Source organism: Salmo salar, chromosome 12, assembly GCF_965601325.2.
Source record: "Salmo salar chromosome 12, fSalSal1, whole genome shotgun sequence".
NCBI lineage: Eukaryota > Metazoa > Chordata > Actinopteri > Salmoniformes > Salmonidae > Salmo > Salmo salar.
This window is the reverse complement of record NC_138302.1, coordinates 34,244,659-34,271,145: the sequence shown is the minus strand read 5'-3', so window position 1 is coordinate 34,271,145 and position 26,487 is coordinate 34,244,659. Positions and strand designations below refer to the sequence as shown.

General features: G+C 42.8%; 2 protein-coding genes across 8 annotated transcripts; one reads left to right on the top strand and one right to left on the bottom strand.

Moving 5' to 3' along the window:
- Window positions 1–190: 190 nt before the first annotated feature.
- On the top strand, window positions 191–11,150 carry LOC106564895 (diacylglycerol kinase epsilon). The gene is made up of 11 exons (XM_014131385.3): window positions 191–1,298; window positions 1,636–1,795; window positions 2,143–2,262; window positions 2,585–2,728; window positions 3,374–3,531; window positions 3,779–3,827; window positions 4,319–4,432; window positions 4,818–4,889; window positions 5,147–5,274; window positions 5,624–5,735; window positions 6,109–11,150. The coding sequence occupies exons 1-11, from the start codon at window positions 847–849 to the stop codon at window positions 6,325–6,327; spliced, it is 1,728 nt and encodes a 575-aa protein (XP_013986860.1). The 5' UTR covers window positions 191–846; the 3' UTR covers window positions 6,328–11,150.
- Window positions 11,030–25,472, bottom strand: LOC106564896 (E3 ubiquitin/ISG15 ligase TRIM25). 7 transcript variants are annotated; one of them, XM_014131389.3, is made up of 11 exons: window positions 25,340–25,472; window positions 23,098–23,808; window positions 22,025–22,120; window positions 21,599–21,832; window positions 21,245–21,413; window positions 18,008–18,052; window positions 17,667–17,771; window positions 17,235–17,285; window positions 16,481–16,600; window positions 14,891–14,950; window positions 11,030–14,168 (listed from the first exon to the last, which is right to left on the bottom strand). In XM_014131389.3, the coding sequence occupies exons 2-11, from the start codon at window positions 23,704–23,706 to the stop codon at window positions 13,636–13,638; spliced, it is 2,022 nt and encodes a 673-aa protein (XP_013986864.1). In that variant the 5' UTR covers window positions 23,707–23,808; window positions 25,340–25,472; the 3' UTR covers window positions 11,030–13,635. The 7 variants fall into 7 exon arrangements, with proteins under 7 accessions (XP_013986864.1, XP_013986861.1, XP_013986863.1 ...); XM_014131386.3 differs by having other exon boundaries at window positions 16,439–16,600; window positions 17,667–17,774; window positions 25,340–25,471; XM_014131388.3 differs by having other exon boundaries at window positions 17,667–17,774; window positions 25,340–25,471.
- Window positions 25,473–26,487: the final 1,015 nt, after the last annotated feature.

Genomic DNA, 26,487 nt, shown 5'->3' with positions numbered 1-26,487 from the left:
AGGGCTTCCACCATTTTAATGTAGTCAACTGGGTGGGACTTTATTGGCTCATCCCTCCTGGTGACCCCTTTGGAGTCATGTCCAACCGGGTCATCGGGAGGGATCAGCCAATCGGGAAGAAGAAAATGGACTACTTCAAAATGGAGATAGCCGCAATGGCGCTGCCCATGTTGTCACAGACTCTACAATGGCACAGATACAAAGAAGAGTCCTATATCTATCTCTATGTAAATAACTGCTCAATATTATTTGCAGATCAGTCAGTCAAAATGTACCCATGATACAACACGGTTTTGACGCGCTTGAACACTGCCATTAGGTGGGAAGGCCACTGTTTGCAATGGGACATATGTTTAATCGATGAATCTATTGTTTAGTCGTGTTATTGATATAGTAATAAAGCTGTCACGTCAATGCAACCTTTAATATTATAAATGCCTGTGCATGCGTTTCGGATGTTTATTTTATTTTTTACAGACGATGGATTATCAGCTTCTAATGTAGTCATTGCTGGAGAGGTGAGGAGCACATCAGGTGCCCAGTAACTATATCTAGCATAGCCTCTGATAACAACAACACTAAGCTAATATTTAACATTTTGGTGGTCGTCGTCTAGCAACGTCTTTTGCAACAACAACAAAAATCACGGCAGTCATTGTTTACAATCTCGCTCGAGCCTTGATTTGTGCTTTATTTCGCAACACGAGAAGGTTGTCATTTTCTCGTAGCTATTGCATGGACATCGTGATGCGCGCGCCTTGCGCACAATGTTTATATTGGTGAATTCTCGTGATAGTCTATGATTTGATTAGTTTATTTGCGTTAATACCAACCACTCTTCCTCGAATGTCTATGGAGGGGGACGAGGGAAACCGTGACCAATCGTCACGAGAAGAGTGGACACTCCTGTTTTGGACCTCTCTCGCTGTCGTAGTGCCCGTGATCATTACATTGTGGTGCAGTGTCCAACGCTCCAAACGGAAAATACACATGAAAGACTTCTTCCGCAAGAGCAAGCACGGTTGGCACTGTACCGACCTGTTCAACAAGCCCACCTACTGCTGTGTATGCCAACAACACATTCTACAAGGGGCGTTCTGCGACTGCTGTGGAGTGTGCGCCGACGAGACATGCCTGCGTCTGGCCGACCGGAGCCTTGTGTGCAAAGAGATTATGGCTCCGTCCCAAACGGATGGGACACTAGAGCACCGCTGGGTCCGAGGAAACGTCCCTCTCTGCAGTGTCTGTGCGGTCTGCAAGGAGCAATGTGGGAACCAACCGAAGCTGTGTGACTTTAGGTAATGTTATTTTGCTTCTCGGCTGTCATTTGTGTGTGAGTTTCTGTCTGCCACATTAATCAAAGTGAAGCCCAGCGGGATGCGAAGGCGTTAACTTTTATATCTGGTTTTGGCACGAAAGATGGAGAGGGTGCTATTTGTAATGTTTCAATCACGTGGAAGCTGAAATTGCCTTATTTGCAAATTGACAATAATTAATATCATGTCCCTTTCCTTTCACGTAGCCTTTCCTTTCAGTACAATTCAGCTCTCTGTCCACCTTTTGCCTTGACATTACCGTGAGCTCCACATAAATTGTGCTTGACCCACTGATGGGTGTGTGTTTGTCCCTTGGCAGGTGTGTGTGGTGTCAGACCATGGTGCACGACGATTGCAAGGCCAGCCTGTCGGACGGGAAGCGCTGTGAGCTGGGCGAGTTCCGCAGCCTCATCATCCCCCCTCACTACCTTCACCATGTCAACAAGCTCCGCCGCAGGCATCCTGATGAGTACAGCAAGGTCAGAGGTCACACGCAGGGAGGGGTCAGTGTCTGGGGTTAGGGTGTTCCAAATGGTGGATCGGGACCAACTGGTTGGTTGCATTACTAGCGACTACCAGTCCCTCTTGAGTCAGGTTAGAAGACTGGGCTGTAGCTTGAAACAGGTTTCGTTTACTTTAATTTTAACTGAAAGGTTGCTGGATCGAATCCCTGAGCTGACAATGTAAAAATCTGTCGTTCTGCCCCTGAACAAGCCAGTTAACCCACTGTTCCCCGATAGGCCGTCATTGTAAATAAGAATTTGTTCTTAACTGACTTGCCTAGTTAAATAAATGTTAAATTAAACAAATTTAACTGTGTGTCTAGCTGGCGTCTGCCTGCGGGAGCAGCTGGACTCCAGTGCTGGTCCTGGCCAACACTCGCAGTGGGAACAACATGGGGGAGGCTCTGCTTGGAGAGTTCCGCACCATCCTCAACCCTGTCCAGGTCAGTCAGTCCTCTATGTAGCATCCTGTAGGAGCATATTATGGAATTATTAAGATGTCTAGGTCAAATTGAACTGGTGCACAGTAGGCAATCTTTCGAGTTAAAGTGATTGTGGAGGCGGTGATGGTGGGATGCATAAACATCTCCCTCCCGTCCACCGTTTCCCCTTTGTTTCCTCCCATATCATCCCTTTTCTGTCTGCTATCCTCTCCTCCTCTCCTTTCCTCTCTCCTCTCCTCCTCTCCTTTCCTGTCTCCTTTCCTCTCTCCTCCTCTCCTTTCCTCTCTCCTCTCCTTTCCTCTCTCCTCCCCTCCTCTCTCAGGTGTTTGACCTGTCGGAGCTGCCTCCCTCCAAGGCCCTGCAGCTGTGCACCTTGCTGCCTCCAGGCAGTGTTAGGGTGCTGGTGTGTGGGGGGGACGGAACCGTGGGCTGGGTGCTGGATGCCATCGACACCATGAAGCTCAAGGTAAAGCTGTGTGTGTGTGTGTGTGTGTGTGTGTGTGTGTGTGTGTGTGTGTGTGTGTGTGTGTGTGTGTGTGTGTGTGTAACATGACAGTGGCAGGAGCAGATGAGAGTCGTGCAGCTCTATGCCAGACTGTCGTAACTGCTGTTGCAACTAACGTTGCTGTACCTACTGTTGTTGTTGGTTATTATTGAATAAGACTGTAGATGCTTGAAATGTTTCCGATGGAGCTATCGCATTAGATATTGTTTGATAGCTCAAACGGTTGGTACGTTTTGAAGGAGGGCGGTCACGTGTGTTTGTGAGCAGAGGATTTCATTTTTTTATTTTTATTTACCTTTATTTAACCAGGTAGGCCAGTTGAGAACAAGTTTTCATTTACAACTGCGACCTGGCCAAGATAAAGCAAAGCAGTGTGACAAAAACAACAACACAGAGTTACACAAACAAACGTACAGTCAATAACACAATAGAAAAATCTATGTACAGCGTGTGCAAATGTAGAAGAGTTGGGAGGTAAGGCAATAAATAGGCCATAGAGGCGAAATAGGATCACTGGTTTGATCCCGGTATGGGGACAGGGACAGCGGATGAAGATATGTTAGCAGCACCGTGATGTCTGTTTCACATGTGTGTATTGGTCTCCAGGGCCAAGATCAGTTCATCCCCAGGGTGATGATCCTGCCCCTGGGTACGGGGAACGACCTGTCCAACTCCCTGGGCTGGGGGTCTGGCTACGCCGGGGAGATCCCTGTGGAGCAGGTGCTCCGGAACATCCTCGAAGCAGAGGTGGTCAAGATGGACAGGTCAGTGGAGAGCCAGAGGAAGTAATGTAGCCTGCTGTGCTAACGCTACGAAGCTCAAGTAATGTAGCCTGCTGTGCTAATGCTATGAAGCTGAAGTCATGTAGCCTGCAGAGCTAATGCTACGAAGCTCATGTAACGTAGCCTTCTGTGCTAACGCTGCATAGCTCAATATCCCTAGTTCCATTTGTGTTGTAACATAGTTGTAAATGATCCAGTATGACATTTTTATCTCCACATGTCCTAACAGGTGGAAAGTTCAGGTAGCCTCAAAGGGGCTCTACTTTCGTAAGCCAAAGGTGAGTTGCATTTCACCCTCTCTAGCTAGCCTCTTTTGATCTTGTCCATTTGCCTGGCATTTTGATATAATTCAGCAACACATACTATATTCAGTGTGTGGCCCATACAGGAATCGCTCCTATAACTCTGGTGTTGCCACTGCCAGAACCATGCTGCAACCAAGTGATCCATTGCGATCATGGGGCTGTTCCAGAAAGCTGTATCAATGAGTAAGCCAGCTAACTGTCCAAAATTGCTTGAAATAACGTATTTTTATGAAAAAGGACTTTAAATTGACAAGATATAATTGACTCGACAAACAACAACCAATATACAAATTCAGCGTTTTTAATGAACCAGAAAAACAAGTTATATAGTTGTTTATCAACGTTAGCTGGTTAACTTAATAATCCTGCTTACTGGAAGAGCCTACGTGATTGATTATTCGCTGTTTATACCCTTGATTTGCTCACCAAAGGACCTCCTAACTCGTGTGTACTATTCTCATCAGGTCCTGTCCATGAATAACTATTTCTCAGTGGGCCCGGATGCCCTGATGGCTCTCAACTTCCACACCCACCGTGAGAAGACCCCCTCCTTCTTCTCCAGCCGCATCATCAACAAGGTCAGTCGGCCAAAGACACATCTGAAAATATAAACAAACATATGCAAATGTCGTCACGCGGTTGAATTTACATACAGTATGAGAGGAAATATACAGGGTGGTTGCTTGAGTGTAATGGTCGACACATCAATTTGGAAAAAATTCTTTAATGCTACTTTTCTCTCTTAGTCAAATACATTTGGAAACGCTTTTACTTACTGAATATTAATTATGTGCTTAGTTGTTCTATAAATGGCTGATTCAGAATAGTCTCGGAGTGGTTATTTGGGTGAAAATGTAATAAATATTTGAATTCGTTCAAACATGACCTGCTTTTGATAACACGTGTCCTTTGTCCATATTACTTTCCCCTTTATAACAGTCAAACTGTTGCCTTTCCTTCTAGGCTGTATATTTCATGTATGGCACCAAAGATTGCTTAGTTCAAGAATGCAAAGACCTGGATAAGAGAATTGAGGTAAGGTGTGCACAAAGACACACACAAACAACACACAGGCAGACACAGTGTCCTCAGGGAACGACTCTCGTGTCTATTGTGCACTCTTTCACCTCTATGCCTCTGGAAGAATTTAATAGAATGTTCCGTTGCCTTGGTAAATGTCACAAACTTAAAATGAACTCAAGCATTCTTTGTGCATTGTATAATCCCTGGATGCCTCCTTGAACTAGCTGATACTCATATAATTTAGTAATATTGTGTGTGTGCTCATACAGTTGGAGTTGGATGGAGAGAGAGTGGCCCTGCCCAGTCTGGAGGGCATCATTGTGTGTAACATCGGATACTGGGGCGGAGGCTGTCGTCTGTGGGAGGGCATGGGAGACGAGCCCTACCCCCCTACGCGGTGAGCACCACCGGCTCACACAGGACTTTAGACAATACAGAAATGGAGACAGTAAAGGCTTTCGAAAGCCCTACCATCAGACGGACTATGTCCATTGAAAAGTTGTTTGTGTATTATCACTGAAAGCATAACTCAAGATCACTTTGTCCTTTCTTATGAAGCCTTCATATACTCTATATTAGACCTTTAGAGATGCTTCAGAAATCATTCATAAGCTAATGTCATGTGATCTAAAGGGTGATTTGTGAAGCATATATCTAGGCCTTATGAAACCTTTATGAATGCTCTATAAAGCTTTTCTAAGGTGTCATTTTCTAAGTGTTTTTTTCCCTCCTGTCCTCTCTCCCAGGCTGGATGACGGGCTGCTGGAGGTGGTCGGTGTGTTTGGCTCCTTCCACTGTGCTCAGATCCAAGTCAAGATGGCCAACCCGGTGCGGCTGGGCCAGGCCCACACAGTCAGGGTGAGGTTACAGCACCATCACCACTGCTCGCTGTTTTATCTCCACAGTGTGAGAGGACAGCTGTGGTGTACTGGACACATTTGTGTCCGGTGTATTCTGTGTTTCCTTCCTGTTTCTGTCATTTTGACCTTAGCTGACTAGATACAGTATCAGTTTGAATGGCCATCTTTTATTAGTAACGGGGTAATTTGCTAGTTTTGTCTTTAAAAGTGGTTAGTTCATGTACAGTGAATGTCAATGTACTTAAAATATGCTTTTACTTTGCTCATCACTGTTCAGCTCTTCCAAAGTATTTTTTTTAATTAACCTTCTCTTTCCTTTGCTTTTCTCCGCCCATCTCTCTTACCACCTCTCCCTTCCTATCTCTCTGTAGCTGGTGCTGAAGACATCCCGGATGCCCATGCAGGTGGACGGGGAGCCGTGGGCCCAGGGCCCGTGCACCATCACCATCACCCACAAGACCCAAGCCTTCATGCTCTACCACAGCGCCGAGCAGACGGACGACGACGACGAATCCAGCACCTCCGAGGCTGAGAGCTCTGCCCCCCATGACTCTCCCAAGCCAGCAGGTCCCGCCTCTGCTCGTGCCTGAGCCCCCAAGTTCCACCACCCCAATGTTTCGTCCATCCCCCTCCTTTGTTCGTTGTAGTAAATGCTGATGACATAATGCCACGCTTGCACACTCCCCAGATGATGATATAAGCCAGAGCTCAGGCATATTCCCGCCTCAGGGTAAAGGAAGGAAGGAGATGTTTCAGTGGAGGATGGGCTGTATATTTGCACTGATCCCTTGTTCTATAGTTTTAATAGTTTGGCAGTGTTTCCCAACATGGACCCCGTGTGTCCCTGACTCAGGAGGAAGCATTGACCTCGACACTCCGACTCCTATGATAGAATATATATTTATATTAGTAAGTCAATCACTGGACGTTTGTTTTGTTTATTTCATGATGATGCACTGTTATTGCCATGTTGGCCAAATCCCCAATGTGCTGTATTGTACAGACACTAGTTAGTGGTTAATAAGTCTTAAGAAACTGTTACTTGACTATATTTCTTAAAATCAGTTTATTAGGACTCCTAGTTATCCATTCCTAGTGAAATATCCGTTGCTTATGAAGGATTTATTCACAGGTTTTCATCATTTCGGCCTTGTAATTTTGGGAGACAAAATGTCTACCACAATAATCCACTCAGTCTTAACGTACACCTACTTTTTCTTGCAATATTTTTTCCTTTTCTTGATTAGACCTCTTTTTGTGTTGGGCACTTCGTTGTTGCACTGTAGGAATTACGCCGTAGGACGTAGTTAGAATTGTCCCTCAAAACCGACTGCTCAAAGTGTTCATAAGTATGGTTATGATATTACTCTGTCCGTATCTATTTTGTTGATGTTGTCTACTATGGAAAGATTGTTTATTTCAAACGCTTTGTCTTCGTGCTGCTTAGCACTAGACAAACCGCTAGGTGACACTGTCTGTCACATAGAAATAGATTAGCATCTAGCCATTCTATTTCTATGGTGTGTCGACTGTCGTAATGTTTATTACCACTGAATGTTTTAATGATCTGTGATTGGGTTTTTCTGAATCTCCGTCACCTTTCAGGAATAATGTCATGCTGTTTTGTCATTTTAGTGAGGTCAAGGGTCAAAGTTGAGATATCAGAAGGTTTGTTACAGCCATAATATAAAGTTATAGGTGGCGTTCCAGGTTGTCTGTTATGCAGTCACACTGCGCACCTGTCCCTAAGCACTTCTGCAGGTCCCTAGGCTTGTGGAACCAGTCCGATCACTGCGTTCGCCATTCTATTTCAAATCACGTGCAGTAGAACAGAATGGTTAACACAGCAATCAGATTGGTTCCACCAGGTTACCAGCCCCCCCATCCACATAATCTTATTCATTGTGATCTATAAGGGAAAAGTGATCCTAGATCAGCACTCCTAATCATCTGTGCAGCGTGACTGCAAAAACATGACCTGGAACGTCTCCTAAAAGTCTCGGCGCTTAAGAGATTAAGCCAGAGCCAACTATTGGCATCAACTGTATAACGGGAGGATTGTCAATGTTCATCTAAAGCTTCAGAGGTCCATAGTTATCAATATAATGCCAATGCTTGTGATATACAAGTGCTTACATTCCCTTTGTGTGTGTTAAGCCGTTGGGTAATGTCTCGTTGCTTGAGGACACCCATTTTATGTGTATCTGCGCTTCTACTGTGTTTACAACAAATCTGAATGTTCTAGAAACAGGTCTGAGCATCTTAACTGTGGACAGAAGTGTTATTTCAAACAGTATAGGTCAGGGGTGTTCAACTCTTACCCTACGAGGTCCGGAGCCTGCTGGTTTTCTGTTCTACCTGATAATGAATTGCACACACCTGGTGTCCCAGGTCTAAATCAGTCCCCGATTAGAGGGGAACAATGAAAAAACTGCAGTTGAGTTTAAGGGGTATAGAGCCCCACACTGGAGGCGTCATAATACCCATCAAACCTAGTGGTCAAACAGGGAAATGGTTCCAATCGTTTTTCCACCATTCATTTTTCCTATTTTAAAAACACTTAAGGGCTGTGTTTCCTGTAGGCTAACCCTGGCGTGACGTTTTGATAATCATGTAAATCTCTCTCGGACAAGGTGACTTATCAATATATTCAGCTCCATTTACTCTCAGATTCAAAAATGTTAATTAGCATCAAAGTAGTTTAGTTTATTAATTTGACCATTTTAAAAAACAAGCACACAAAACTTAAAAGCCGTACATGCACATGAATAAAATCATCGAGGATAACACACAAAGTCTGGGACTTATTTCCATTGTGGTCCTCCTGAAACAAGATGGCTAGACAAGATCCAACACAGTATGGCAGTGAAATAATAAAACAAAAACATAGAAGAACATCTATCTCATTCCAGTTACATCATAGGGGTTATTCATATGGGCACAGAGGACATGAAACATTTTTTTTAAAGCTGTCCAGAGAGGACGTTGTTTTTATAGGCAGAGGCAACTCATTCCATTCTGAGGCTCCCGTATACAAGAAAGTACCTTTCCCAGCATTACTCCTGAACCTGTATAAGCACACATCAGCAACACCTGATCTGGTGCTGTGATTGTGTGCATCCCTAACACGAGGAAAGTAATCACTTAGATATCTGGGCGCAGGACCATAAATACTCCTGTAAACCAAACCTAGTCTAATCTGGGACACCCTAGCCTCAACAGGCAGCTAGTTTAGTTCCTGAAAGCAGCTCCTGCCTATGTGAGTACGTGGACTCACCTTCAATACTACCCTGATCAACTTATTCTGGGCTATCTGGAGCTTCCCCTTCATAAGTTTAGATAAGCCCCCAAACCAGGAAGTACTAGCATAGTCAAAATGGCATTGAATGAGGGCAGTAGCTAGCACTTTCATGGAGTCCTTATCAAGCAGCTTGGACTTTCTAGCCAAAAACTTAGTCCTGGCATTAACCTTCCCTAGCACCTTATTGGCCATGCTCACACCTCCCAAGCTTCCATTCAAGGATACATCCCAAGTAGCTAACAGAGGTTTTAGTAGTCAGCACCTCACCCCCTAACTCCACTCTGATTTCAGACGACCTAAACAATTTAGGTCTGGATCCAAAAAGAATTGCTTCAGTTTTCCCTAAGTGCAGATATAGCTTATTATCTCCAAGCCATTTGCTAATGTTAGTAAGCTCTGTGCTAAGTATGCTCTCCAACAGTTTTACTTTTGTGAGACACCAGAAGTGTAGTCATCCGCATAAAGAAAAAGACGGCAAGAACAAGCATCTTTCATGTCATTAATATACAATGAAAACAGCAGAGGCCCAAGCACGCTCCCCTGCGGAACGCCACAACTCATTGGTTTTGCCCGAGACAGTGAACCATTAACCTCTACTACTTGCTCTCTTCCTGATAAATAGGACTTTACCTAGCGTAGAGGGATACTGCTTAACCCCAGTGCCTCCAGTTTGGAGATGAGGAGACAGTGGTTAACTGTATCAAAGGCCTTCTGTAGGTCAAGCAGTACCATTTCACACAGATTTCCCTCATCAATCTCTTTCCTGATGAAGTCAGTCAAGTAAAGTACACATTAATCAGTGGAGTATGTTTTTCTAAAACCCAAATGAAAATCATACATTAGACCATGTTTGTTAACATATTCATACATTTGCTCATGTACAATTCTCTCCAGGATCTTTGATGTTACAGAGGATAGATACAGGCCTATAATTCCCAGGGTCAGACTTTATCCCCTTCTTATACAGAGGTATAACTTTAGCTTGTTTCATGTCCCTGGGAAAGTAGACATGCAAAACTACAAATCCCTGCAAGCTCTAGCTGACACCTTTGCTAACAGGTATTGTGTTAAAACTTGCACAAGACGGTTCACAGAACTGTCAATTTAAATATATTCTTCCAATTTACTCATTACTACATTTAACTAACATTAGATAAATGAATCCAGAGATTCTTACCTTTCCTTCAATTCGACAGTCTCGTCCAGATCATGGCATTTGCAGTTCTTTATTATAGCCACATTAACAGCTAATTAACATTTCATTTTGGGGGGTAAATACAGGCAAATATATTTATAAAGGTCACCTTTTCCTAGAGATTTACATGGTTATCAAAACATCACACCAGGGTAAGTCTACATGAAACACAGCCCTTATTTTAAGTGTTTCTAAAATCTCCTATGGGATTTGACCGCTAGGTGTTATGGGTATTATGACTCATACTGTGGTAATCCATTGGCTGTAAGGTTTTATAGAAATGTAATTGCATTGCTGGAGAAGAGCATGTACTGTATGCCACTGATTGTTCTCAACTAGATTGTCTTCAGATATTGAATGGTAATGGATAATTTTAGTCTTGGTAGTTTATGTACACGTCATTGTCTACACTTAACGATGGAAGGAGACCGTGTGATAGTCTATAGCTGATACATTTTCCTGTAAAGTTTTGAGTAAAATGTACAGCGTACCATGAGGAACAGTATATTTGGAAATATATTTAGCTACATGTGTAGTTTTTGCAGTCAAACCACTGTACATAAATGCACAAGATTGCTGTGGATAGTGTCAAAGAAACCAGTTAGTCATAACAGCACTTTACTGATGTAATGGAATGGAACGCATATGACTCCATTTTGTCTCCATCTAATCGTACGAAATTTACCATCTTCTTCGTGCCCATTTAAAAAGAATAGATGGATAAAATAAGACTATTGTAAGCAAAGAATCACTTTAAAGCAATTAAAAACAGAGACAAACATGAAAGAGACAAATATGAAAATAATTGGCTTTACTGAATTTGCTACTACAGATGTTGAAATGGAAAATTTCGCTGAATGTTATAAGCAATGTAAATTAGAATTTGAAAACACCCATAATAAATATTTTCATATGTATTATGAATTTCATTGTTTTCTAATAAGTACATATTATTTCATTGTTCGTTTTGCAAGTATATAATATGAAAGCAATATCAGTACTTTTCCTTCCCGTGCACTTGCAATAAGTCTATTCCTGAGCAGTTTGAAGTAATATGATTACCAAATGCAGTGTGTGTATGTATGTATGTATGTATGTATGTATGTATGTATGTATGTATGTATGTATGTATATATATATATATATATATGTGTGTGTGTAGATATGAGGAACAAATAAGCCACAAACACCTCACTCTTTAGTAACTATATGTATTTGTATGTGATACATTTTTGGAGGAATATATATTAGCACAGATAGCTTGTGATGAGGGGACATTGTCAAGTTGTCTTTAACAAGATGAAACCCCTTATACACAAACAGAATCAATACCTTACCCTTTAAAACACAATCAACAAGTTCAAATATCTTGGTTTCACTTAAACACAAGACCCAATCAAACTGAAGGTCAGTAAACCAAACCAGCATGAATTACACCATTAGCACATTAATTAAGAACCATGCTAATTAGACGGAAGGAATGGACAGAGAGGATAACATGCTAAAACACACAAGGACCATGACTATGGCCCTCTGATCTTTGCGCTTTATCTGGCGTTGTGTACGCGAGTCGTTCAAACTTTGTCCAAACCTTTCGAGATCTCTTAAAAAAGCAAGTGGCAATAATGGCTTAAATCTAGCAAATGAATTCATCTTTGCCTTAAATATCAGCTTGCCTTCATTCCACTAACAGTAGAAATCTGTTAAATCAGGAAAACTAGTGTTTCTATAGAGGGAGAAGGCAATTACACCAACTATTCATTTGGCATGGGGCTTTGCAAAGCAAAACAAATCTATCACGTGCTATTCTCAACTTGCTCTCCGATCGTAGCGATGGCTGTATATCCATAAATGGAAAAGATCCAATCAACAATAGAGACTTTATGAGAAGCATGCAGTCACGTCACAGACAATGTGACAACCACAGATACCGATGTCCAAACTAACACCAACAGACATATGTACCCTTCTAGGACATGAGAAGGCCCTAGGTATGGGCTATAGCTACATTAGCTATAACTTGGGCCCAGAGTTTTTCCTTTGTCTGGTCACATGGACAGGCAAAACGCCAGCCCTAAATCATCACTATTTACAAAACCCAGAGTTGGAAAAATTCCTGTTCACAGGGTCTAAATGACCTCTGCTTGTTCTTATGGGCCAGGCTGGGTCTATCTAGCCTGGTTGCCAGATCAACCAAATCCTCTGCCTTGTTCACTGTAATTCTAAACCAAATGCAGATCTGGCAACCAGGGTAGGTTTTATCAAGCCTGTAGTAGCAGTGTCAGGAAGCGCTTTCAGCACATTCTCACGCTGCACCACCCTTCACTTAAAGGCTCTGTGTGAAACACTGTAGCGAAAATGTATTAGATCAAGAAAAATGTGAATGATACCCACTTTTCCTTTGGGGGTATCAAGCATATTGTGGATGCTTTTCTGTTCTATTCATTGCTTCTCTATATCCAGTGGTGTTATTGGATATGACATTCCCTAATGCGGAATGCCTGACACCAGCAAAAGCATCGCATAGGTGTGCCAGTACATGGCCTTCTGAACGGTGTGGTACTGTTCATATACAGTAGATAACATACATGTTAATTCATGTTGTTTTGTGTATATTACATGTGATTACTGTGTACTACCAAGACCCACACCAAGAGATCATAAGCTCTGATAAAACAGGCTGGAAACAGCTACCCACAGACCATTTAAATGTATCTGTAAATAAACTGGATGATCAAGACATTTAGCCAGGACTGCAGAACAGGAGAAAGAACTCATTCGCCTGGTTCAAATACCGCTTAGTAGTTCTGTTTGTAAGTCATGTTTGCCTATAACACGTAACCATTTGTGAATCAGACATGAATGATCACAATGTCAGATAATTCCTTCTATCCAGCCAATGGAACTCGCTATGGCAGAGTAACCATTAAGGAATAAATCAACTGTAAACTTAAAATCATTTACGGCATGCTGCTGACATCACAACAGCAGTAAAACAAAAGTAGTAAGGATGTCATCATGCTTTTGACAATACAATAATATTGTATAATCATTTGTAAATGTTTCTTTAGCTGTATGCAAGTGCTTAGTTTTCATTAGTTACTGATTAACAAATGCTGCCTGTTTAGAGGTTGCTGTAGTTACAAAGTCCAAAATGATATTACCTACACTGCATTATTACTAAAGTCAGTGACTACAACCAAATAATAACCTTTAAGGTACATTTCCAATATAAGTTCGCAATATCAGTATGATTAAGTCATTTATTGACCCAGATGCTGTACATTCTAATTATTTGTGAGGGAGAACAATGTGTGTGTGTGTGTGTGTGTGTGTGTGTGTGTGTGTGTGTGTGTGTGTGTGTGTGTGTGTGTGTGTGTGTGTGTGTGTTGTGTTAACTTCTTAAGACTGCAGCTTACACAGGCTAACAGACGAGCCGCTGGAGAAGAGCCAGAACGCCGGGTACACTGCCTCGGCGAACTGGAACACAAACGAATGGAAAGGGTATGCTCGGTCCTGAACGTTATAGAAAGTGGCCGTTCCCTCTTCGCAATCCAACAGCACGCCGACGCGTGTCGGATTCGGGTTCTGCAGTACAGTCTCACTGCTGGCGTGCCAGGCCGACAGCTTGACGTTGAACCACTCCACGCACCAGGACTGGGCGTTACGCCCCAGCCGGCTAGCCGGACCCTTCCGGTCGATGCTGTTGTAGGCCAGGCCGATGCCGGTGAAGTTGTTGCTGCTCATCTTGACCTCCCAGTAGTGGCGGCCGCGGGAGAAGCCCTTGGAAGTGAGCACCTGGCTGCAGACAGAGAAGCGGGCGGGGCCATCGGGGTAAGGGGTGGGCTCGTCTGACACAGAGGCCATGGTCATGTTCTCTGTGAGGGAGATGCGCTTGTGGGCCGTTTTGGGGTCAAGGGTGAGAACGGTGCCATCTGGTGAGGGAGAGACAGGAGGTAAGATTCTTTCTCACAAACACACCCATGCACACACTTTTCTAAAAGTTCCTTCAGAATGCAGTACTTGTTTTCAAGCTAGTGTTAGGAATACAGGTAGATAAGTGGTTAGACCACAGACAGTCTATTTCCACTACAGACATCCCTCCACTGCTGGCAGCAGCTGCCAGGCCAGGTGCTAGGAGTACCGGCAGGGTTAAGGGTTTCGTAATTGCTCACAGGTGTGAGTGATTGAGTGGCAATTACTGTAACAATCTTAGAAGCTGATCAAGAGCAGCATCCAAAGCCAATGGGGATTTCCTGCCGAGTGTTTGAATCCTTTTTGTATATTGTTATACTTGTCATCATATGAACATCAATAACCAACATGAGCCGTCTCCCCTAGAGACACAAAAATCTGTTGACTTATGTTGAACGCACACTCAGAGGTTACAGACTTGCCAGAAGATTCCGATGGAGCAGTGTGGATGAAAAGTACAATTTGGAGCACAGTGGCATATCCCATTCCTGCATCGAGGTATGTTTTCCGTCCCATATCTCACGCCGGTTCCACGGTGTCTTAATGTAACTTTGATTGAGTTCCGACCCCCAGTGCAAACAAGCGTAACGGTAGGGTCAGTATCTTCTGGCAAACTTCCTAGCTTCCCTAGATCGAGCCGGAGTCGGTTTGCTACGTGGTTTCGTAACACTTGTGAACTTACATTGTAGAAGGTCATTTCGTTTTGCTGCAGACGTGATACTTGGGGGAACACTTGCTTGTCCTGTAAGAAAAATGCCATTAGTTTAGTAGAGTGCATAGGTGACTTTGATAAACCAGAGGGGTATTCCAAAAAGCCAGATTAGTGAGTTGGCGAGATCTGTCAAACTAGAATTTGAGCGAATTTCCGGTTCCAGAAAGAGCGCTCGACCTATAGCCTGATCAACCATAGCAACGAATGCTCGGAAGCAAACCTGCTACCTAAGAGGTTAACTTGATCTTAGCCTGTCCTGGTGAATAAAGACGGGGCTTCTCCGCCAACACGATTGTTGTCCGTTGGCTATGGCCTGTCCCTTTGCGGAAAATCCAATTGACATCAGAGCCTTCGTTGTTTGCCGTGCATTACAAAGGGAACAAAATGATTGGACCTTGACTATATCCTTTAAATCATTCAGAAGATTCTCTTTTGGAACGTTATCGTTTTTCCGCACAATCATTCATATCTGGTCAACTTACTCAACCTGTACATAGCCAATGTAATCCAACGTGGTTTCGCCTTTACTGCTATAGGTCCTACAAACTCTGCATTACTTAGCAATTTTTTGGCCACTGGAAGTTTCCTGTACAATGAGGGTGATGCTGAACGATTTGGCAAAGCAACTGTGCATAGAGCCGTAACAAAAATTTGCCTTGCATTAGAGATTTCTTTTTTTGGCTTTGTTGCATTCCCTGCCCATCAAGCTGTATAATCAAGGTCTTTTACAGAATTGCAGGTACAGTAGCAAAGCATCTCAGCCTAATCTCAAATTAATAAACCTAAGCAAAATGATAAATAGCCTAATTAAAATAGCTCAGATTTTGCAAACATTGGCGTTACGACTTAGAACACATTGTTGTCTTGAAAAGCACTCAAATTATTATTCATCCTACATAGGCTATGGAATGGGCCTACCATTGCAATTGTGACATAGGCTACTACAACTCACTTAGGCCATAGCCGTGACACGAATATCACCAGGGTTGCAATAACAGTGCTCTCTGAAGTGAAAGCATCATTACTAATCACCCATGTGTGTAAGCTAGGCCTATTAGGATATTGGAATTGTGCCACTTGACTTAAGCATTTACTCGGTCTGCAATTATCTGCCCGGCACCCTCTCTGGCTTTTGCACCCGCGCCTCTATAACATTTTTGGTAAATATGTGAACATATTCATTGTATGTTATAATAGTTTCTCGTTCTGGACATGTGGAAATATTGGGCTATGTCTTGACTCCATAGCTGTCGTTTATTTCGGTCATCGACATGAGGCCCTTTTTGAATGTTGCGCGCACGCGCCAGTTGTCGGGTCGACCAATCAGCAATTCGCTTAGCACAATTACTTAAACGAGAAGCAGACGTTCTGGAACCAAGAAATCAGACTCCCTCATCTGGTTAAGAGATGCTGGATATGTTCAGGGAATCCTAAATATGTTAAACCATCTTGCTAGAATTACCCCCCAGTTGTGACAAGTATCCAGAATTGCATTCAAATTTGTCATTGGAGGCTCACTTATGGTATTCAGTTGCATGAGCAGAGATAATTCTAAGCAACCTGGGTCCTCCCTGTTCCTGGGTCTGGGTTCTGCTGATTGTCCTCTGGGGTGGTCCCTTGGTGTGTGTGGAACAGGAGTGGCGGACTCTCTGGGAGCATTAGGTGGCTTTTGGGAATTTTCTGATGGAAGACAAACAATTTAATTTACAATATATTTTCATATCCAATGATGGAAGGCAGTTATTTTACACAATATTGTATGAGTCAGCTGCTGCCTAAATGTAATGAAACAGGCAAGGAGCAGGCCTCGAACCTTCTAGACCGAAGTCCAGCGTGCTATCGACTGTGCCCCAAAAGCATGCTCGAGCGGCAGTCGATATCTGTGCTTATAAACCCAGGGTCGTTACACTATGTAGGTTAAAGGGATAGTTAGACTTTTTGACAATTAAGCCCCTTATTTAACTTACCCAGAGTCCGATGAACTCATTAATACCATTTGTGTCTCTGCGTACAGTTTGAAGGTAGTTTCTGATTTGATTCCTAACTTGTAGTAGCGCAATGACCGGAAGTCTATGGGAGCATCTAGCCAAAATGGGCTTATTTGACAATGTCGAAATATCCCTTTAAGCGCTCTCTCCAACTAAGGTTTGCAGAACAGACTGAACCGCCATAAGCCTGTTAAACTAGATCATAAACAAATAACATTTTAACTTGTGATGTTACTTGACACATGCCTTGCACAGCACACCTGTTATCTGAGCGTGGCAGTTATTGAAGTAAACACACAGAAAAACACTGAAAAATCAGTTCTCACTGTCAGCCTTATGTTCTTTCCATTCCTTGTGATCTCGTTTCTTGTCTGACTCTGAAAGGGAGAAATGGTTGAGACTTGTAGGATCAAAAAAGTAACTGAGGGTCATAGTTGACCCTTTAGAGGTGTAAATAGAGTGGTAAAATTGGCAGTTAGTCTTTACTGACAGTATAACAATCTGCTATCTGGTTTTTGAACCATTCATGTCACAGATGTTTCTGACTGATGAGAACAAGCTGTATTTGTCCTGTTTTTGTCTGGTCTGATAAGAAACCGGAAAAACCTAGTCGGTGTATCGTATTCTATGTAGTGTCTTGGTAAAATGTACCTAGACACTAAAAAGGGAATCTTTATCAGGCTACAAGGCCACAACGACCCATCTTGTAATAGTCTACTTCTCTCTCGGTCACAACGACCCATCTTGTAATAGCCTACTTCTCTCTCGGTTTGAATCTTGTGGAGGCTTCTTCTGGTTTGCCCTGAGGGGAGCTCCTGGGCTGTGGGATCTAGGCATTCTCGGATGACCTTGTGGTGGCATGCCTCCTGAAACAAAGACCAGATGAAACTTAGTGTCACGCTGTATCAAAGTAAATACAGTGCCCAAGGTTGTGATTAGGCTATGAGTGACCACCACAAGTCTATTACTTATTTCACAAATTATTATGGCTGTACAATTTAGCCATACAAAAAGCCATATGTTTCTGGAAAGTTACAACCGTTACTGTATGCAAGCAGGAGTTATGTAGTTCTAAAGAAGAGGGTATAATGGCACTCACCCATTTCATAGAAGTTTGGCAGCAGAGGAGGAGCAAACCTCTCAGCTGTTGGGAAGAAATCACATTTTATTGGTAATTTACACATATTTAGCATATGTTATTGCGGGTGAAAGGCTTATTTTCTTAGCTCCAACAGTGCAGTTATAACAATACAATAAAAAGGAATTAAGAAATGAGCAATGTCAGAGTCCGGAATATAAATGAATACACCGTGTACAAAACATGAAGAACACCTTCCTAATATTGAGTTGCACTCCCCCTTTGCCCTCACAACAGCCTCAATTCGTCGGGGCACGGACTCTACAATAGGGATGGGCATTTGACATTTTTCGACTGTTAAGAGTACTCGCATAATTTCAGGGCTCTAATGAAAAAATTATAATCATTAAAACACACTGGACAATGTGTGCACTTATCTATATGCCAACAGTGCGCAACCATGAATAGTTTATCATAACCACAAAATATGTCAGATACATTCTAATTCCTAGATTGCTATTTGAGAATCATTAACTGAAACTATGGGCTATGTTAAGGCACCTAGCCAAACTTGGCTACTCTAACCAAGCGAGTGTGCTCGCATACTCCTGCATACTTTGCTTGAAAAACGAGAAAAAGGCGTCAATAGTACGGTTTGTCCATTGAGACGCCTCAGCCTGTATACTGTTAGGGTTGAACTGGCTATTTGTATGCATAACTTATATAATATACCGGGGAAGCTATGTTACAATGCTAAGTACATAAACTACGAGTAAATCAACTGTTGAAGACAAGAACTACAACTGGCAACAGGAAGTGCGTCACGACGCTGGGATCAGCCTGCACGCCGACGACAGGAGGAGCACGTTTAAACCACGCTCCTCCTCCCTCTGACAGGCCAGCATTGAGCAGGAACCATCTCTGTCAGAGTATAAAAGAGAGAACAATAGAATGTGACGCCCTCTTCTCTGTTTTGCCCTGCGAGGTAAAACAGCGAGACCGTATATATACGAACCACACATATACCACGCACGTGTTTGCATTAATTAAAGTACAGCTAAATCAGAAGTCACTATGTGCTGACTATTTTGTTCTGTTACCAGAAACGAACTGTCGCAACATTAACAATACACTTCCTCAAAATGGTCAGAATTAATCTACGATAACTCAAGACGTTTTTGCCGACGATTTGAGTAATTTTACATATATTTTACATGTAACTAACGTGCATGAACGAGTCATCTCTCGTTGAATGACAAAGACTTTATTGAAGAATCCATATTGTTAACCAATCAGACGAAAGGGCGGGACTTCGGCTCCGAATTTCGGCTTGTCTCCAGAACAATTTTTGTGTAACCGAAGAGCCGAAAAAAAGACCTCACCAAAACTAACAACAACGTCAATAATATGCACGAACTCTACCGAACTGTTTCGGTTGGGAAGCATGCAGACGCTTTTACCTGCTCCGCTCTGGTGAAGTCACAGCTGCGCTTTACAGTGGCAAAATATGTAATGCGAGATTTCTGTTGCTGCTTGTCCAGCTCTGAGAACGTTTATTTGTGCTTGATAAGCATATGATTTGTCATGGAGCTAGTTGTAGCTTCTGCTCGGCATCAGACACGTTTTGTGCATCAGTTGCACTTCTCCACTCGGATGAGAATTCACGAACTGGCATTCTATCAACAGACAGCGCTCTGATGTGTAGCCTCTTTTCTCTCTCTCTCTCTCTGGTAAAATGCTAGATTAACTAGAAGCAAAACATTAGATTAGGAAATGTAGCTATTGTATGGTAAACAGACATTTTGAGCTCTCCAAACAACCTGTACACTACGAGAATGAGAACGCTATGCCGTATTAATACATTGAATAAACGGAAATGACCACACCAAACATTCTAGTTTAATGGGGCAATGATTAACAGTAGCCTACATTTAGTACTTTTGATATATAGCAGGGATTTCATAAAGATTGACAAACAATTCACACCAATGAATAGGCGGGAGAGTGCGCATTATTTTTATTCATTTAACTAGGCAAGTCAGTTAAGAACACATACTTATTTTCAATGGCGTTCTAGGAACTGCCTTGTTCATGGGCAGACCTGGGCAGACCGGCATATTTTTACCTTGTCAGCTCTAGGACGCGATGTTGCAACCCTTCGGTTACAAGTCCAACGCTCTAACCACTAGGCTGCCTGCCGCCACGGAGAAAGACGTGCCTGGTACTTTGTAGCACAGTATTTTTGAAAAAAAAAAGACATCTATGGTTAGAGCTAGATTTTATGTCATGCCCATCCCCACTCTACAAGGTGTGACGCGTTCCACAGGGATGCTGGCCCATGTTGAAGCCGATGCTTCCCACAGTTGTTGTTTCAAGTTGGCTGTATGTCCTTTGGGTGGTGGACCATTCTTGATACACATGGGAAACTGCTGCCTGTGAAAAACCCAGCAGCATTGCAGTTCTTGACACAAAAATTGGTGCACCTACTACCAAAGGAACATAAATATTTTGTCTTGCCCATTCACCCTCTGAATGGCACACATACACAATCCACGCCTCAATTGTCTCAAGGCTTCAACATCCTTTTTTACATGTCTCCTCTTCATCTACACTGATTGAAGTGGATTTAACAAGTTACATCAATAAGGGATCATAGCTTTCATCTGGATTCACCTTGTCAGTCCATGTCATGGAAAAACCAGGTTCTTAATGGTTTGTACCCTATATATGATGGCGTGTATGCACAATTTGAATAGAAATTGTATTTAAAGCCGTAGTTAAATAGGATAGGCCTTATAGTATATACATGTGAAGTGGGTAAAACGGTATGTAATCATTATTAAAGTGACAGGTGTTCAATGACTGTAAATAGGGCAGCAGTCTCTAAGGTGCAGGGTTGAGTACTGGGTGGTAGCCGTGTAGTAACAGTGACTAAAGTTCAGGACAGGGTACTGGGCGGAGGCTGGCTAGTGGTGACTATTTCACTTAGAATACCTGAGTATAATGCTTGGAATCTGGAAAGCAAACGCCTCAAACCACCAGATTGGTAACCAATTTGAGGGATAAGATGTTGGATTGTGAATTATTGATTGATTGGACTCATTGTTTGATCCCTTATTGCTCTCCAATATAAAAATCACCATTGTCGAACATGTCCATGCAAAGTTTTGGAATTAAATATCACAAGGCATCATACAAATGCCGCCCATAAGCATGTTTTATACACACACACACACACACACACACACACACACACACCTGGTTTGAGTATCTGCAGTCTGGCCTCTACAGGCTGTTTCAGTACATGTGTGAGATGCTCCCTCAGGACTGCAGAGTAGGCATGCCAGGCTGCCACGGCCTTAGAGTCCAGGTTCACCTTCGGGGTATAGGGGTCAAGGGCCGCCACTGCCGGCATGTCAACTGAGGCCTGTCCCAAAGGAAAGGTAAAAACCAACAATAAGATGCATTATAGTCAATATCGTAATTTCAAGACTGTCAGCCCACTGAGCTAAAGTCCGGAGCTGACGCAAGTCTTCTGATTTCAGTTAAGGTGAGAGCAGTTCACCTGAGTGAGAGCAGTTCACCGAAGCCAACCCACTACACTGGACTCACCTGTAGGAAAGCCATGGTCTGAGTCTGACTGAGCAGGCTGTTGACGCCATCTCTTGCTGCGCTAAGCTTCGCAATGTTCTGGTTGAACTTCTTTATGAGGTTCTGGAGTTTGGTCTGACCGCTCTCCTGCTCGCGGTCCACGGTGTTCAGAGCCTCACGCTCGTCACGGTCCAGCAGCTCCCGGATTTGGCGGTAGTCATCCTCTAGTGCTCTCTTCCTGCTGGCTGCAGAGTCCTGGAGGAGGTGGACACAAAGTATATTTGGAGTTCTCAAAATGATATCTCTCATAGCATCTCACACCGCTCTTACTGTAGGTGTTCAATACTTCGTTTTTCCAGGTGCTCAAAGCTTTCAAACTGCTTTATATACTGAATACAGTAGTTAAGACAATTACTTGAGTCCTTTGTTTAAAAAGTGATCGCTCACCTTCAACTTGCTCTGCTGGTCACTCATCTGAGAGATTACCATCTGGTTCTTGTCAATCTTTCCATCCAGCAGACTCAACTTGCCCCTCAAATCAGACTGAATGAGACATGAATGAATATTATCTTCAACCAAATAAATAAAACATTTGTAACTCTTAAGATGGGATAATTTGTTTTCTTTTAGGATTAGTGATTTGATCAATCACATGACTTCTGTAGCAAAATAGGGTAAACAGTCAGTAGTGAGGCTTGAACCAGTGACCTTACACCTGTAGCCTAGCGGTTAAGAGCGTTGGGCCAGTAACCGAAAGGTGGTTTGAATCCCGAGCCGGAATGGAGGAAAAAAAATTGACCGTTCTGACCTTGAGCAAGGCAGTTAACCCCTAACAACTGCTTCCTGGGTGCTGATGACATGGACATCGATCAAGGCAGCCACCCGCACCTCTCCGATTGAGAGGGGTTGGGTTAAATACGGAAGATACATTTTGGTTGAACGCATTCAGTTGTGCAAGCAACTTACTAGGTATCCCCACAGAACAGTATGCTAGGTATTTTACCAGATGTATAAATGTGAAGTATCTGGTTAGTTTCCACTCACTACCAAATATGATGATGAGAGGAAGCCCAGGGGTAGAAGGATTTTGGACAACATTCACTTATCCATTTACAAAACTAGAATCTGTAAGAGTGGACTGGGTTTTGTAGACTAACTTTTGCCAGTTTCTTAAAAACTGCGTTGTTTAGGAGTGCAAGGGTGAATTGAGTTAGAGTACACACACACACACACTTCAGAGTAGGCGTTCCATAACGGAAATATGCAAATAAATGCTAGAACGAGCCAATAGGATCTCACTAGCTCGTGCTTGGCTCTGCCCACCTCCTTGCTTGGTCTGCGCACTATGATTAATTTGCTCCCTTTGAACCGACAGGCTCTGGTCTATCCCCTTTCCCTCATAAAAAGGTCCAGACCTCTAGACAGAGATTGTAATGCACCACATGGGTGCAATGGGCTGGCACAACACTACTGTATGCCTGACTGTGGATGGGGTGTATTAAAATGTATTGTAAACTTACCTCTTGCAGTGCCCGTTGTTCATCAGGGTTGGAGAAGGTACAGCCTTTATGCACCTGCTGCAGACAGACACCACAGATACAGCGGCCATGTTGGACACAGTAGAACTCCATGAGCTTGTGGTGGTCGGGGCAGATACGGTCTCGCAGGTCGCCCAGAGGCTCATTCAGCTGATGCGCGCCAAACACTGGGTTCTCATGATGAGGCCTCACGTGCTCAAGGCAGAACGACGCCATACAGGTGAGGCAGGTCTTGAATGCTTTGGCTTCCATACAGGTGTCACACAAGATAACCATCTCTTTGGGCTCCATCTTGACCGCATCCCACTTGATTAAGTCGCCCATCTCATTGGGGAGGTCGCTTTTATTCGACTTCATTTTGAAGGTTTCCACAACTGTGCTGAGGACGGTGTTCTTCTTCAGCACTGGTTTGGTGGTGAAGTGGGTCCGGCATTGTGGACAGCTGTAGTTGTCTTTCCATGTTTCTAGGAGACACTCTTGGCAAAAGTTGTGTCCACATGGAATTGTCACCGGACAGTTGAAAGCACATAGGCAGATGCTACAGCTCAGTTCGTCTTCGAGACTCATGAGGGAAAACATATTGTCAGCCATGATGGAACTACAACTGTCTGCTGCTGTGTTGTCTGTAACTATTCTGTTTAAACTACTATTCTGACAACAGCAGAAGTGATGACGTCACCTTTGTATGGAAACCTACAAAATAAAAGCCCACATTTCAAAACATTGCGATTTTGATAACTCATTCTAAAGATATTAAATTGTAATCAATTGCTATGTCTTTTTTGTTTTGTAAAAAAAGTGTAAAAAATGAAGACCTAAGATCACTTGGTATAGCTATTGGTATGCTCACAATACTGGGGTAGCTCCACCAATTAGATGCCTTAGGAGTAGTGCAACTTTGTGGGGAAAAGTTTATTTAGCTGAATTTCAACATGTCAAAACGCACATGTTCAACTTAATTTAAAGAGTTTTCCCAATCCCTTAAATATTTTTTGGGGTGACAAATAAGTAGCACGGTTGACCGTAAATAAAGTAGCAGGGTTGACATGTTATTCTTGACCCGCTCAGTTTCCCGCCACAAAGCACCAGAAAAAGGCCAAAAAGAGTAGAACCAGCTCACCTGCTTTTACACTGATTTTACTATTAATATCCAATTAAAACTTCCAGGAATAGCTTCACCATATTAAAATGAGAGTTTAGTTAACATAATAGGGTTGACCTTAAAATCTTGGACAGGTGTTTAATTGCTTAAATTAGTCTCTAATCACATTATTTAATCTTCAGAAATTACTGTCAGTGTAACAGTATTGTTTCCGCCCCTGTCCAATCGCTCCATAAAAGCTGCGGCCCTTGCAGAGCAAGGGAAACAACTACTTCCAAGGGAAACAACTACTTCAAGGTCTGAGGGAGTGAGGTCACTGATATGAAACACTACTAGCGAGCACGACTAACTACCTAGCCATTTCACACAGGTTACAAAAGCAACAACATAACTTGGGCTTTACAACAATTGTGAAAACTTGGAACATCAGCACAAAGTTTTTTTTTTTCTCTATAAACCAGTATGTAATTCATATAGTGTAGGCCATCACTGTAAATAAGAATTTGTCCTTAACTGACTTGCCTAGTTAAATAAAAAGTACATATTTTTTTTTAAATAATTTTTTTAACAATTGCATTTTGGCCAATGGAATGGGTGGAGTAAAAGGCCAGCAACACTCTGTATTAACATAACAGTATTTGTGTAAACTTTCAAATTAAATGCTGGTATAAATAATAAAATATAAAAAATGGTTATTTGTCCACGGTGGTTGCAAATGCTTTCAAAAACAGTTGTACGAAATTAGTGTTAAACAAAAGGATAGTCAAAGCTTTCCATGTCTCTGCAGGTAGACTCTTATTTTGAAAAAATCCTGCTGCTAGTACAACATAATCGTCACCCTGGCGAAACAAAATGTATCAGGAAAACGAAACGTATTGATAATCTTTGCTTCCGTGGTGCAGCTACGGAATATTTGGGTTTTGAAGATACTATCTTTGCGCAAAGTCATGATCTACTTTATTTTCAATCTAACCTTACCGTTTCCCCTTTTGAATAGAGAAATTATTACATTATTTGCTTGAAGGAACAATTAGGCGTTCATGGATTTTAGTGTTTTTTAAATAAAATGTACCTGAACACGTATGCTATTTTAAGTAAAGTAGTCAATGGAATCAAACTTACCAGGCTTTAAAGTGTACTGACAACCGTACTAGTCTACGTATATCCCCTGATTTGTCAGAGTTCTGCGGAGCCTTCCTATGGAATCTTCTTCGGTGGGGTTTATCGGCAGTTGGCATCCAACGTTATGGTGCATTACCGCCGCCTACTGTACTGGAGTGTGGGCCAGAGACTGGGAGAAACAAAATCCTACCTGTCAGCCCGTTTCTCTTAAAGACAACAAAAATGTAGACTGTATATAATGACGTTCTACTTAGTATACTCTTTAAACTAATTTCCTGTATCCACTTCTCCCTCATACTGGATCTCAGACTCTTCCCTGCTCATACTGCCTACACTATGTCAATACAAGCTCCACTGTCTCTGTTTCCTGGCAATAATCATACTTTCCTGTTGGATGCTTTCCCATAAAGTCTTATTTAACCGGCTGTGTCCCACCCTTAATCTTGTAAAAATAGCCCCCTCTCTTCTGTCTCTTCCTGCCGTCCTCCCCTTCCCGACATTCCTCTGTACTTAGAATAAATGTCTACCCTTAGTATCTCTATTCCACTGCTCCTGCCATCTCTGCACCACCACTGTCCATATCAGGCTTTTTGCCTCTGCCTTACTAATTTGAAACCTAAACACCAACATCCCCACTACTAAGTTCTTGTTTAGCCAGTACATCAACTGCCTTGTTCCCCTTCGCCCACACTTGGGCTGGGACCCAAGTCAATCTTGTCTGTATACCCATCTGTCTAACCTTGGCTTGGGTTTGTAGTATGGCATAAAGCCGGTATTGTCTGCTACGTGTACTAAAGGACTGCAGACTCAAACACTGCACATGAATCAGAGGAAATAACTACTGTCTGGCTTGACTACCTCCACCCACCGCAAGGCCAGTGTGGCCATCAGCTCTACCGTATATACCGCCAGATGATCTGTAATATGTTTCCTGACTGCCACCCCAAATTCCTGTACTACAAATGCTGACCCAGTACGTCCTGTCCTTGGATCTTTTGAACCATCTGTGTAAATGGCCACAATGCCGATACACAGTATCCAGCTGTCTATTAAACAGATCAGATGGATCAACACTCTCTTCATCTTTCTGTAGTCTCTCCGTCACTTCTAGATCAACTAAAAGAGGTGGGAGTAGCCACGGTGGGTTC